Source organism: Vombatus ursinus, unplaced genomic scaffold (genome assembly GCF_900497805.2).
Source record: "Vombatus ursinus unplaced genomic scaffold, bare-nosed wombat genome assembly UNPS02010461.1, whole genome shotgun sequence".
In the NCBI taxonomy this organism is placed as follows: Eukaryota; Metazoa; Chordata; class Mammalia; order Diprotodontia; family Vombatidae; genus Vombatus; species Vombatus ursinus.
In genome coordinates this window covers 9856271-9871517 of record NW_020950239.1, presented here as the reverse complement: position 1 = coordinate 9871517, position 15247 = coordinate 9856271, and the positions used below count along the sequence as shown (strand labels likewise).

The 15247-nt window shown below is 38.8% G+C and overlaps 1 protein-coding gene across 3 annotated transcripts in view; it reads right to left on the bottom strand.

Annotated features, from left to right (window-relative positions):
• TMEM150C (transmembrane protein 150C) overlaps positions 1–15247 on the bottom strand; it is a 66506-nt gene that overhangs the window by 23593 nt on the left and 27666 nt on the right. For all 3 annotated transcript variants that reach the window (XM_027854459.1, XM_027854458.1, XM_027854457.1), the window contains exon 2: positions 2785–2874. In XM_027854459.1, coding sequence (XP_027710260.1) covers positions 2785–2864 — 80 coding nt within the window. In that variant the 5' untranslated portion in view covers positions 2865–2874. The remainder of the gene's footprint in view (positions 1–2784; positions 2875–15247) is intronic.

Here is a 15247-nt window from a genome sequence, read left to right as displayed (position 1 = left end):
CCACTAATATCATCTTAGTCCTCAATGCATACCCCTGACCTAGATGACATAAAATCATTCCGGAAAGAGGAAGCGAGATGTGAAGAGAGTAGACCTCTCTCTTTTGCAAGCGGCAAAACCAGGATTATAAGGGAATGACTCCAAAGGGCAGTTCAGTTAACTGCCCCCCATTTTTTGGCTTAAATCGAATTTTTCTTGCCTTTAAGTTGCCTGAAATCAGGTGGCCATTTCCTAGGAATTGGGAGCATGCCTGGCATTTTCTTTTTATTGATATTTTTTACATCAACTACATTTCCCTTCCATTTCTTCCCTTTCTGGGAAGCCATCTTTTATGACAAAGCATATAAAAAAGAGGGGGGAAAGCTTAGCAAATGCTAGCCAACACATTGCAGTGTTCCACAACAACAGTTCTCCACCTCTACAAGAAGAGGTGCCAGCGGTGCATTCTCACGTCTCTTCTTTAGGGTCAAGTTTGATCATTATTATTTCACATTCAGTTTTGGTTGTTCTGTTGTTCTTTCCATTCGTTTTGTTGTAGTCGTTATTTATATTATTTTCCTGGTTCTGCTTACTTCATTTTATATCAGTTCATATAGGTCTTCCCAGGCTTCTCTGTGTTCATCATGGTCACCAATTCTTACAGCAGAGTGAAATTCTATTATATACACATACTACAGCTTCTTTGGCCATTCCCCAACCACAGGGCACCTATTTGTTTCAAGTTCTTTGCTACTACAAAAAAACATTGTTCTAAATATTTGGCGTTCCATATATACTTGTAAATCATATACCTCTTGGCATTTACCATGTATGCCTTTCTTTTGATCATTGACCTCTTTGGATTATATGCCTGACAGGAAGATCTCTGGGTCAGAGGATATGAATATTTGAGTCACTTTCTTAGCCCAATTCCAAATTGCCTTTTAGAATAGTTTTTGCAAATTTACAGCTCCACCAACAATGCATTAGTGCCCCTGTTTTTCTATAACCCTTCCAACACTGACTCTTCCCATCTTTTGTCATCTTTGCTAATTAGTGGGTATGAGTTGAAACCTCAGTTGTTTTGATTTGCATTTCTCTCCCTAGTGACTTGGAGCAGTACTTTTTAATTCGTATCAAATACAGAGTTCTTCCTCAGGTAATTTGTGTTTTTGACTGTTGCGTGAATTTAGACATTGTTTGACTAGCTAGTGCAAATAAGAATGAATCAGAATGATGAGTTTTATTATATCCAGAATACATATGACCCACCCTACCAACAGGTGATGGGAATGAATAACCTTCACAAGTCAGCTAGTAGCTTTTATACTACTACTATTTTATATATATATATATACACACACATATATATAGTTTTTCTACTACTACTATTTTATATATATATTTAGATATAGTTTTAATGCTACTACTATTTTATATATATATAACACATATACATATATACTACCATTTTATGCTACTATTATATATTATATTCTATATGTTATATACTACTATTATATATAATAATATATACTATTATATACATTATTACATGAAAAAAAGTAAGAAAAAACAGCTGCTTGCTATAGAGCAACTAGTTATAAAAAGAAATAAAATATACTTGTTAAGGAGATAGATGAGGGATATGTCTTTGTTAGGATGGCTGCTTTCACTCAATCAGAGGGAACTATCTGACAGATTAGATAAGTGAAGGGAACATTCCAGAGCCTGAAATCCACCCTTTTGTTAAGGCAAATCTTTTTGTACCAATTAGGGGAGCAAAGAAAGACACTGAAGAGAATTAGCTGTTGCCTTTGGATAGATCATACGTTTCAAAATGGCGCATACAGGATGGAATCAGTTACGTTCTCTCAAAAATTCACTGTCAACAAAGGTTAAGCCAAAAATGCTCTTATGAGATTGGTTTATTGAATGATGAGTTATTGAGAATGTATTTATGTGTGTATTACACGTATGTGTGTGTGTATGATTTCATTATAATATTTAGTGTGTGGAAAAGCACTGACTTTGGCATCAGAAGCTTTGAGTTCAAATGTTGGCTCTGTCATTCACTGCCTGTGTGATCTTGGGCAAGAATGTTCATTTCTCTGAGCCTCAGTTTCCTCATTTGTAAGATGAAGGAGTTTGCTCTAAATCTATTGTGATGACTCGAATTTAACTTTTACCTCTGCATGGATCACTACCTATGAATGAGACTATGGAATAAATCCTTGTTCTACCAAGGTCAGAGGAGTAAAACTTGCAAGTCAATCCATGTATGCATTCATTTATTTATTTAACATTCTTTTTTATTTTTAGTTTTGAGTTCCATCCCTCCCTTTCTTCCCTCCTCCCTTCCTGAGACAGTAAGCGGTCTGACACAGGTTATACACATGCAATCAAATAAAACAATTCCATGTTAGTCATTTTGCTACAAGTAAATTTTTAAAATGTTACCAGGTCATAAACTGTTTTACATTTACTAATAAAATTAAATAAATTATCAGTAGTTATCAACAGATGCCTTGTATAGTTTCTCTTTCCCTTCCCCCTCCCTCCCCGTAAAGGAATTTAGCAAGAAGAAGGGAGTATGTTTTGCCAAGCATTTCATAATTCCCTGGCCCTCGATTTCCTCATCTGTGAAGTGAAGGGATCGCTAGGGTTCCTATCAACTTCACTGAGGCCATGAAATGCAGGGTAGTGAGCAGTGGGATGGGACAAAGAATCCTTCCATGTTCATTCTCCCATGTTTATCCTGGCATCTGGATCCCCAGATACCTGAATGAATGGCAAGCCACTTACACTATCCAGAGTCCAGCTGAAGTAAACAGGGTGAAAACAAGGGGTAAAAACATCCACACGCTGCATTTCTTCCCATCCATGCCTGCTCCACTGAAATAAAGGGAAAAGAGACAGATTACTGAGGAATAATTCCCTCCTGACAAATACAGCTCACTTTTTTTCAGGGTTTTGGGGGGGAGGGTTCAACCATATTTACTTTCCTTGTGACACAGTGGATAGAGCCCTGGGCCCAGAAGAAATCAGGAAGATCTGAGTTAAAATCTAGTCTCAGACACTTACTAGCTGTTCAGTCCTGGGCAAGTCACTCAATAACCTCTGCTTGCCTCAGTTTCTCCTCCTGCAAAATGAGGCAGCTAGGTGGCAAAGTGGTTAGAGTACCAGCCTTGAAGTCAGGAAGACCTAAGTTCAAAATTGGCTTTAGATACTTACTAGCTGTGTGGCCCCAGGCAAGTCACTTAACCCTATTTGCCTCAGTTTCCTCATCTGTAAAATGAGCTGGAGAAGGCAATGGCAAACCACTCAAGTATCTTTGCCAAGAAAACCCCAAATGGGGTCATGAAGAGTTGGACACAACTAATCACTTTTTTTTTTAATGGGGACAATAATAGTACCTACCCCCAGGTTTTCTGAATATAAAATGTGATCATATTTATGTGCTTTGTAGACTTCATAGCACTATATAAATGCTAGCTATTATGATTGTTGAAATAGCAATAGTGTTGGGGTAGAACCAAGATGGCAGAGTGAAGGCAGGGACTCACCTGAGCTTTCCCCCCAAACCCCTTCAAATACCTTTAAAAAGTGACTGAACAAGTTCTAGAGCAGCAGAGCCCACAGGAAGACAGAGTGAAACAAATTTACAGCCCGAGACAACCTGGAAGGTCAAAAGGTCTGTTGCACCAGGCTGAGAGAGGAGGAGAGCCCAAGTCGGCTGTGCCAGTGCAGACCCAGTCCCGGCAAAACCAGAGCAGGCCCCGGAGGACTGACTCACTGGCAGTAGTGGCGGTTTCCAAATTTCTCAACCCACAGACTCCAGAAACAACTTAGAAGGTCAGCAGGAGGAGTCTGTTGGACCCGGATGAGAGAGTAGCACAGTCCAGTACAGGCTGTACCAGTACAGCTCTGGCCCCAGCAAACCAGGAGCAGGCCTTGGGAGTGACTGAATAGGCAGTGGCAGCAGCTGTTTCTGGAGCTATCAGCCCACAGACGGAGTTATTGAAAGTCACCTATTTAGATTTCCGGGAGCCACAATGGCGGAGTAAGCAGTAAATCACTCTCACCCTCCCTTGTTGACCTTGAAAAACCCGGAGAATGTTGCCTCAGGAAAAATCTTGGAATAGTGGAGCCAGCAGAAAGACAAGGTACAGCAATCTTTTAGCTTGGGAGGCTAGGGGGATTAACGGAAAGGTCCCTCTTGCTGTGGCTGAAGGGGACCGGTACAGAACAAGAGGCATCCCAGCAAGCCAGTGGCAAGCCCCACCTCAGCAAACCAGTGGGAGATCCTGAGCCCCAGGGTGGTGGAGCGGACAAGTGCCAACACCAGGACCCTCCCCCTGACCCACGTGCCTTGGCACAGCCAGGGGAATTGGTAGACACAAGCTCAAGGAACCACCACGTGCACTAGTGGACAAGCATCCACCAACAGCTGAACTTACTCATGCTCGAGTACAACCCCAGGTGAAGGGGTAACCTCCAGCAGCCAGATCACCCTGAGGCTGCACCCCTCGAGCTTCAGTGTAACCCCAGGGAAATGCGGAAGGGCCCCACCCAGCCTCAGCACACACCACCACCAGCTCCAGTTCAGCACTAGGTAAGCTACCAGACTCCTACAGCCTCCAGCCGCCAGCACCTGAGGCCCGCCACACAAAGTCAGTGACCAGGCCCCTAGCTCCCGGCACAAGAAGCGTGGGACAGTGCACTCTGTGCCCCAGGAGCAGAGATCAACTTTAAAAGCCAGGAAAAAGGCAAACACCATGACCAAAAAGCAACAAAGAAAAACAATGACCATGGAGAAGTATCTTGATGACAGGGAAGATCAAAACACAAATTCAGGAGAGGACAACATTGTCAATATACCCACACCCGAAACCTCAAAGGGGAATGTGAACTGGCCTCAAGCCCGAAAAACCTTCTCAGAAGAGCTCAGGAAGGATTTTAAAAGTCAAATAAGAGAAGTGGAAGAAAAACTGAACAATTCCTTTAAAAATACAGCTGACAAAAAGGAAAAAAAGTACATTGAAGAAAACAACTCCTTAAAAAGTAGAACTGGCCAAATGGAAAAGGGGGTACAAAAGCTAACTGAAGAAAACAATTCATTCAAAATTAGAATTGGACAAGTGGAAGCTAATGACTCTATGAGACACCGGGAATCAGTCAAACAAAATCAAAAGAATGACAAGAGATAGAAGAAAATGGAAATAACAGTATTCCTAGAGTTAAATCCTATAGATTTTAATTTTAGCCACAAAGCAAAGGAAGTCCGTTTCTTATAACTTCACACACAGAGAGCTCCTTCTCCTACAGGAAGTTATGGGCATGGTACCCACAGCAGGAAATCAGTTATTTCATTGTCTTCTCTGAAAAGACAGAGGGTGGTGCTCCTAACAAGGCCTTTGTCTTTCTGTTGCAGACAGGCAGAATCATCACCAACCTCAATAACTGTATTTTTGTTATTGTTTAGGACCTTTGGAGAAACCTCGGGTACCCAAGTTTTGCCCTTATGGCCAGCTTTCCATTTCTGGTGCTATTATTAATATTTGAGGGTTCTCACAGTACTAAATGTTTAGGGAAAATAGTAACAGAAACAAATGAATACCACTCATTCTGGCAACTGAAGAAAGGAATTACAAGTTTGGAAACTGGAGCATCTGTCAGGAAACTTCTGAGCAATGCCCTCAGGAGACAATGAAGATCGACATACCAGACAAAGCAGCAGGGGTACAGAGCACCAAGTCACTTGTACCAGAATATACGTGAGGAATTACATGTCAAGCATTCTGGGTATTACAATATAAATCTCACTTTCCCCTCCTCCGCAGTAAAAAAATGCCACAAAGGAAATGAATAGAAATCCAAACAGCTTTAGAAACAAGGGTTTAAAAAGGCGACAGTCACTGAATGGAAGGGAAAAAGAACAAAGAAGCTCTCTCTGTGTCTTTTTCTGCCTCTCTCCCCCTCCCTCTCTCTGTCTCCATCTGTCTCCCTCTCCCTCTCTCTCTCTCTCTCTCTCTCTCTCACACACACACACACACACACACACACCATAATCTCTTCTGTACTTGAAATGGAAAGACCTTTTATCAGTAGTGTTTTCTAGATGCTCAAATGCTGCTCCTACATGGCATCATCCAGTGAAAGGCACTTGAGAGTCATTGACTCCCACAGCAGACCACCCCTCAGCCTTCTCCAGCTTCACAATAGAAATTAACCTCAGGAAACAAGGGTCCCTGACATCTCAGGAACCCTGGAGGGTGTCATGACTGACCTAACCCCATGGAATAACACCATGTCTGAAGGGCATCCTCGGGGTGTCCCGTGATTAGCCACCATTTTCTTTTTGGTGGTTGTTGTAACCCTCATGACCTCATGAGTCATTTACTAGAAGACTCAAGATGGCTCTCATCACCACCAGCACCCCATGGCATGAGCTTTCAGAGACTGGGGCTTCTTTGAGGCCTCAAGACACATTGGCCAAGCTCTAGAGTGTGACCTGGAGGGCTAGAAGCTTTAGGCTACAATGGCCCTAGTCTGGGCAAATAGGGATCTCCTGGGAACCGGCTATATTTAGGAAAGCTTTTGGTTCAGTTCAAAATAGCCATGAAAGATTCCAGAAAAGATCCACTAACCGAGGTCTTTGAGAAGAGGGGCTTCAAGGGCCAATAATATTATCTTTGGAATAAGATTTACTTTAATTTTGACACATATCTTTATGGGTTATAAGGCAGTGATTCTAAAATGTTCCGGTTTCAGGACTCCTTCATTCTTTTTTTTTTTTTTTTTAAGGCAATCAGGGTTAAGTGACTTGCCTAGGGTCACACAGCTAGTATGTGTCCAAAGCCAAATTTGAAGTCAGATCCTCTTGACTCCAAGGTTGGTACTCTTCCACTGCACCACTTAGCTGCCTTAGAACCCTACTCTTTAAAACTATTGAACAGTCAATCTTTGGAGAAAGTCACTGTAATTTTGAGATATATCTTTAGGACAGTGATCCTCAATTATTGAAGACTCCGAAGAGTTTTTGTTAATGTTGGTTGTATCAATTGATGCTTATGTGATAGAAATGAAAAGGAAAATATTTATTAATCACATTAATAAAATATTTTATAATTATAATCAAATAATAATTTAATTAATCAAAACTAAAATATTTATCGATTCATTTTAAAATAAACAAATTCATCACATGTTAACATAAATAATATATCTCATGAAAAGTAACTATGTTTTTCAGAACAAAAACAGTGAGAAGAGTGGCATATTTTTACATATTTTTGCAAATCTCTTTAATGTCTGGCTTCAGACAGCTGGATTCCCATATGTGCTTCTGTGTTTAAACTACTGAGATATATTGTTTTAGGTAACACAGTTATGGAAGAGAGAGAAACATTTTAATAGGCAAATAATATCTTAGTATTATTGTGAAATTAGTTTTGACTTCGTGGACCCACTAAAAAGGTCTGGGGATCATCCTCCAGGGAACTCAAACCACACTTTGAGAACCACCACTCTAGGGGAAGCAAAAGACCTCGGAGTCACTTTGAGGTCTAAAAGTATTAAATAGCAGCATTAGTCTGTACTGATGTAGTATCTGTTATATGCCACTCAGGCTCAAGTCTAGAGTTCGTGAGGCTGTTAGAATGGGTGGGGTATCCCAATATACAGAAATGCTAGCTTCTGTTTATACTCTACCAAGAGAAAAACATCAGTAAAGAGAAGACAAAGTTATCCTTTTTTGGCAAATACCATAATGGTGTACTTAGAATATAAAGTTAAAAGGTTTGGGTCCCAGTGATAACACTTGCTTCAGGGGAAGTACTATCAATTTGCTGCTACATGGTGCCCAGAGAGTTGTTAATAATAATAGCTAGTATTTATAGAGGGCTTTAAGTCTGCAAAGCACCATAAAAGTAGTATTTCATTTAATATTTAAGCCCTGGGAGGTAGGTGTTATGATTATCCCCATTTTATAAAAAGGACAATCAAAGCAGACAGAGGTCAAGTGATTTACCCAGGGTCCCACAGCTAGTGAGTTTCAAAGTTTGGATTCTTTTTGATTTCAGTCCAGGTACTCTATCCACTCTATCACCTAGTACATATTATTGATAATGACACTCTCAACAATGGTTGCCTTTGGTGAGATAAGTAAACGGCAGTGGCACATATATCTATAATGCAGAACAAATAATTTTTGGAGCAGTACCTGAGCTCACTGTGGTGAAACAACACAGTCTATTTTAACACTGGGAATCAGACTTAGATTCTTAGATCCTGGGTCTACAAATCAATCAATCAACCAACAACTATTTATGTAGCACTTGACCCAGTGTTTGACCAAAATGGAGCAGTCATGAATGATTTCACTGATTTGGGAGTAATAGAAAGTTTGCCATTTTGTAGTGAGGGACCCCTGGGAGATGAGACAACATAAATTTGTTGTGGACCCAGCCAGCATGGTTGCATGATTTCCTCCAGCTCTGTTCTGTGGCAGGTGAATAGGAGTGAAGGAGATGGGTGGTTGGTGACGGTTGAACCACTATGCTAAGTGCAGGCAAGACAGTCCTTGCCCACAAGTAGCTTACATTCTAATAGGGAAAGGCAATACATGAAGGGGAGTTGGGAAGGGGTGGCAGTGTCCCCACAACTTTGAGTTGGAGATGTCTGCAAGTGATGTGGAGGTCTGGTTTTGGGCTGTTATTGTTATTGTTTGTCCTTTCTCCTCAAAGAGGACCATGATGGTGAAAACTCAGCTATCAAAGCCTGGATGACTGTAGAATTAGGTATAGGATTTATGTAATATAGGATTTACAGACAGAAAGGACCTCAGACATCATCTGCTCAAACCCCCTCAATTTATGGGTGAGGAAACCAAGTTCATGTCAGGAAGACCAACCATGTGATTCTGGGTGTTAAGAAAGAAGGAAAATACTAGCTGTTCCCACTCAATCAAAGGATAGTTGGAAGAATATTTATAAATAGAAGGTATGATACAAGTCACACAAAAAAGCACGCAGCTTCTCTGGCTCCAAATCTAGTTTTCTTTTCTCTACATGAGCTATGGATGTGAGGGGCAATGTGGTATAGTGGATAGTGAGACAGCCTTGAGCCCAGGAGCCCAGGAAGACCTGTGCTGCCACGATTACCACACTAACATGCTTCCTCCTTTTCTAAGATTATAAATTGCAGAATGGTTGTAGCTGAGCGTTAGTTGAGGGAGTGACTTTATTGGGAATTTTCTATGCCAATGAAATCACGAGTCCTAACCAAAAACAAACAAAGAATGAATAAATTCTTATTTATTTGATGGAAACTACATCTTATACAAAATGACCAAAATGAATTTAATGACAAAGGGAAGAATGAAATGGAGGTGTTGTAAACTTTCATGATAAAATTCTATCATTTAGATTTGGTTTAAAAGGACATCCTCAGGTTGGCACGATTTATTATCTTCTCTGGGACCCAATACTTTTAACTTGATATTCTAAGTAGAACATCATGTTATTTTCAGATGAGAATAATTCTGTCTTCTCTTTGCTGATATTTATGCTTTTTATTTTGTACCCTTGCCTTATTGCTATAGGTAGCATCCAAGAACTATGTCAAATAATAGTGGGCAGAGGGGCTTTATTTCTCTTTATATCAAAAAAGCTTCTAGGAAAAATACTAGAGGCTTTTCTGTTATAAACAATCCAAATAATGCTAGCTCTTGGTTTTAAATACATGCTTTTAATCATTCAAAGCTTCCTTGCCTATGTTTTTTGGTTTAGTTTTTTTTTTTCAAACAAACTAGTACTATATTTTATCAAAGTTTTCTTTTCTGTATCTATTTTTTTTTTATTTTTTTAGGCAATTGGGGTTAAGTAACTTGCCCAGGGTCACACAGCTAGTAAGTGTCAAGTGTTTGGTCTGAGGGTGGATTTGAACTCAGGTCCTCCTGACTTCAGGGCCGGTGCTCTATCCACTGCACCACCTAGCTGCCCCTTTTGTTTTGTATCTAGCAAAATAATTATGTGGCTTTTGTTATTTTTGTTGATTTTATGATTAATTATGCTAACTATTTTTCTAAGTTGAATCATCCTTCTATCCCTGATGTGGCTCTAACTTGGTAATAGAAAATTATTTTTTGGATATATTTCTTTGGTAGATTTTATCTAAAATGTTTGCATCATTTTTCATCAGTGACACTGTCTATAGTTCTCCTTTTCTGCTTTGTCTCTTCCTGGTTCGGGTATCAGGACCATATTTGTTTGATAAAAGGAATTTATCTATTTTTGAAAATGATTTCCATAGCATGAGTATTTAGATGTTTGCTAGAATTCACTTGTATTCCATCTGACCTAGTGGAATACATTAGCGTATTGAAGAAAGGGAAATTACTCTAGGAATGCTACTTATCCTCTAACATAAATGTTTCCCCAACAATCTCATGATCTTTGTTTTTTTAACCCAATTGTAGATTGAGTTGAAATGGCTAATGTTTTCCTATTCTTTCTCATCCAAGAATCTCTTGGCTGGCCTTCCTACCATGTCTTCTCCCTAGTACCTTTGTTTTTTGACATGACATCCTTGGGGCTTTTCCATTTTGTTTAAGCAGAGAAAATTTTGAACCCAAATGCCTAAGAGAAGACCACAGATACTGATTAGTCTGGAGTAGCTACCCTCAAATGCTTTCAAATGGATTAAAAAAAAAAAAAAAGGTCAGGTGTAACTGACCTTCCACAAAGGTTTGTTAGTTCTTGAAATATTCTGCCAAATCTGTTTCAATTCCAAATTCTGAACAGCGGGGCAGCTAGGTGGCACAGTGGATAAAGCACCGGCCCTGAAATCAGGAGGACCTGAGTTCAAATCTGACTTCAGACCAAACCCTTGACACTAGCTGTGTGACCTTGGGCAAGTCACTTAACCCCAATTGCCTAAAACAACAAAAACAAACAACAAAAAAAAAACAAATTCTGAACATCCACAAATGACTGCTTGACCTTTCTGGTAAATTGACTGATGTCAAAGGTAATGCAGTGTTACTCTCTGGTTTTGTTTCTCCCTCATTAACTGAACCCTTTTAGATTTGATGTTTGTGGGGAATTCTCCAAAACAAAAATTTTGTAAGACAAAGCTGATAAAAACTTGATATGCCATGTCAATTAGACAATGTTCAGTGTTTCTAGAGAGGGATGACTCAAAGCAAGTTTTGAAAGATTCTTTACTTCCTGTGGACATGGCCTTACTTTGGCTGTTCAGTACTATGCTCTCTTTCCTCAATGTTCACCTTTTCCTTCTGAGAGTTATTAGGATTGAGCTCCCTGACACATGCATTTTTTTCATTTGGAAGGGAGTAGCTGAAGGGGAGTAGAAGAAATTAATTCAGAATTGGTTCCTTACACAAGTTCCCTGCACATTCCTCTGAAACTGGCACAACTCTCCCTGTTGCTGTGGACTGGGTGCTATTTATTTATAAGTATATTTATTTATGAATATATTTATAAATATAAATTAATCTATGCACATTTATTTTATAAATTATATTAACTTATATTTATACATGCATGCTTATTACTATTTCTTTAGGTATGTATTTATGTTTATTAATATGTATATTTATATTAACTTATTTATGTATACATACATTTATTTATATATTTCTTTATATATTTGTATGCTTATTGATTTCTATTTATCAGCCTATTCATTCATTCATTTTTACTCCTTTACAATTATTCAGTTTTACTTATTTAATTTCTTCCTATTTCTTTATGTTTATTCATTCATTTATTTCTCTCTCTTTCTCTTTCTCTTTTCCTCTTTCTCTTCATTCTTTCTTTATTTCTTTGAATTTGGGTAGGTCATTTTCCAAGTCCAAGGTTTCTAAGTGTGATAATCTTTATGTAAAGATCCTTCTGAGAACATAGGCATTAATAATATATTTTTATTTTCCTCAAATATTTACATGCTCTCTGACAGCAAGCACTATCAGGAACGTTCCAGAAAATAATATCATATCCACCACATTTCCTTTTAAACTTCTGTTTTCACCCCAGAGGAAAAAGATGTTCTAGGTATCCTTCTGAGAAATTCCCACCTCATGGTTTTGCTTAGATTGATTGTAGCCTCTTGAAGGACAGTACAGTCCCAACACTACCCCAATCAGACTGACCTCTTGAATGTTTAATAACTGCTTAGATGCGTTTAGAAGTTGGTGGGTGTTTTTTTTAAAAAGATTGTGTTGCTCAAGAGAATACTACATTTTCTGAGCAGAAAATGGGTTTTCTTCAATATTATCTTGACACCTTAGCGTTCATATCCACTCAATTGGCAAAATAATTGTAGGGAAAAGAAAAAAAATAAGTCACTCAGTATATATTGAATTTATTTTTTCATCACCCACATCTCCTCTTACCACCCACAATTCCTTCCTGCCAAGATTCTAGACCTTCTTTAGTATCTTGTAACAAGTTCTTCCATAAGGAGAATCCCTTTGTGTTCATCCAGTAATTTTATGTCATCATTTTTCACCATTTTCATCATTTATAGGGCAAAAAATTATTGTCCTTCTTTGTCTCTTTTACCACACTCTTCTGTTCTTTCTCTTTTACCCTTGTTCCATTTTCTCCCCTTTCTCCCTTTCTTCCCCTCTCTTCCCTAGTTACAGGATAACGAATTTAAGAAGTCACATGAAACGTTGACCCTCTGAAACATCTCTGGTAGTGAACGTTCCACAACCAATGCAACTCTCTCCTTAAGTTAAGTTCTACTAGATAAATAAGCCCCTTAGTATGTATGTATGTATGTATGCATGTATGTATATAAAAATATAGAGATATACATAAATTAACTATTACTTGGTGTATTGATATAGTACTTTACTAAATTTGGTACCATAAAAGAACTGAGGTGTCTCTCATAGTACCTGAAATACACGTGTCAGGTCCATATAACTGAGTGTGTGTATACACAAATATGCATATACATATACACATATATACATAGTACGCACAGACACACACACACACACACAGACACACACATCATCTTTAGTGAATTACTATACCAATGCACCAAATAATAGCTCATTTTAGGAGTAGGTTATTTCTCTATAGGTCCAGGGAAAAAACCACAAAGAGTGACTTCCTCACCCAAGAAGATTGAGCACAATGTATAACCAATACCTTTTTTTTCTTTTCAAAGAGTCAGCTATGATTTATAGACTTTTAAATTCCATTAGTACTCACAACATTCCAGGGAAGGAAATCAGGTACAAGGATTATGGTCAATCCCAACCCTGGCAGCATCTATCTGACACACTACAAGGCTGTAGAAGCTTCACCTGATTTCTTCTGAACATTCGCCATTTTCTACTATGCTACACAGTCAAATGTTCACTGGTGCTCTGCCAGGGCATTTTGCAAAGGGTGTTTCTGGCTCAGTAACTGACTCGATTTGAAATCCCTGTGGCCCTAACCCATTGACTGATAGCTCTGCAAAACTATGACAGTAGTCCTATCTGGTCACAGCTACGGGTACTAGAGCAAACACTGAGCCTTCACGATGCTATACCCCTGGTTGCTGGGTTCTAGGAGCCACTGCCAACAGGTACTATTCAATGAAAGTAAGATGACTAGTTTGATGACTCCCAAACCAGTATGTTAAAATAAAAAAATGCACCACCAATATCAGGCTGTCTCCCTCATGCCTGCAAGGCTCTCCCTCCTCATTTCCATCTTCTGGTTTCCCTGGCTTCCTTCAAGTCTCAACTACAAATCTCACCTTCCACAAGAAGCCTTTCCCAATCTCCCTTAAGGTTAATGCCTACCCTATGAGAACATCTCCTATTTATCTTGCCTGTATCTAGTTTGTTTGCATGTTGTCTCATCCGTTAGACCATTAGCTACTTGAGTGCAGGGATTATTTTTGCCTTTGTTTATATCCCCAGTCCTGGCCCAGTGCCAGGCACATAGTAGGTGCTTAATAAATGCTTGTTGGCTTGACTTAGAGTCCTTAAATACAATAAGCACAGGGAAAATATATAAGGATTTGAGAAGTAGAATCGAGTAAGAAGAATAATTACTGGTAGAACACTAAGGTTAAAGAATGCCAGATCTGTGCCTATAACCATCAAGTAAAATACAATGATAATCTGTCCTAACCAAAATTTAGGATGTTATTAGTAAGCTTGAACCTTGGCAGCTTCTTCTGTCAAAGAAGACCAAGACCTTACGATTTCACTTCTTCAAAAGACATTACTCTAAATGAAAAAGGAGGCAGAGTAGTGCCATATGTCAGTAAGATTAATCCAAAAACTTGGATAGGGGAGCATGGTAGAGAATAGTGAATTAAGGATAGTAACGATGATGATGAGAGCTCACATTTCTATAGGGGTTGAGAAGCAAAGGAAAGGACACATAAAGAAACCTTAATGATTCCTCAGGGAGATCCCTGATGAGCTCAGATTTAAGAAGGGCATATATTATTATACCTTTTAGTAAAAGCAGAAGTATGAAATCAAAGAAGAATATAAAAGGGAGACATAAAGCCAGTAAGAATAATGTTGGGAAGTGCAAATCCCAGACTAAGTTTAGCTCAATAAATAATAAAGATAACAAGAATAACCTTACAAAAAAACTTTCAAAAGTTTGTCTACAAGAGGCAGCTAGGTGGTGCAGTGGATAGAGCACCAGCCTTGGAGTCAAGAGGACCTGAGTTCAAATGTGACCTCAGACACTTACTAGCTGTGTGACCCTGGGCAAGTCACTTAACCCTGATTGCCTCCAAAAAAAAGAAAAAATGTTTGTCTGTGATAAAAAGAACAAAGAAGGGTCGTGTTCCTGTAACAGTGTCATGTAAATCACAGAATTTTAGAGTTGGCGAGAACCTTAATGACTTCCTCATCTAATGTATGTCTGGAAAGGAATCTACATTAGAACATAGTCGGGATCTCCAATGGAGGAGGGAACTTACTAACATTCAAGGCAGCCCATTGCTTTATGGATAACTCACATTGTCAGGAAACTTTTTTATTTTTTTGAAATCAAGAATAAACTGGATTCTTTGAAAGACGCACATATTAAAATTTTAAATGAAAGAGAAAAAAGAGGGTTAGTCAATTTCCATTTTGTTTCTATCAAGGAGAATTATTTTTAGATTGGATAATTTAGAACAAACAGAGAATTAGAGCCAAAGATGGAAAACAAGCAGCAAATCAAAATAGATTCAAGTCATCTGACCTCAACAAATTGTAATTTGTTGGTGA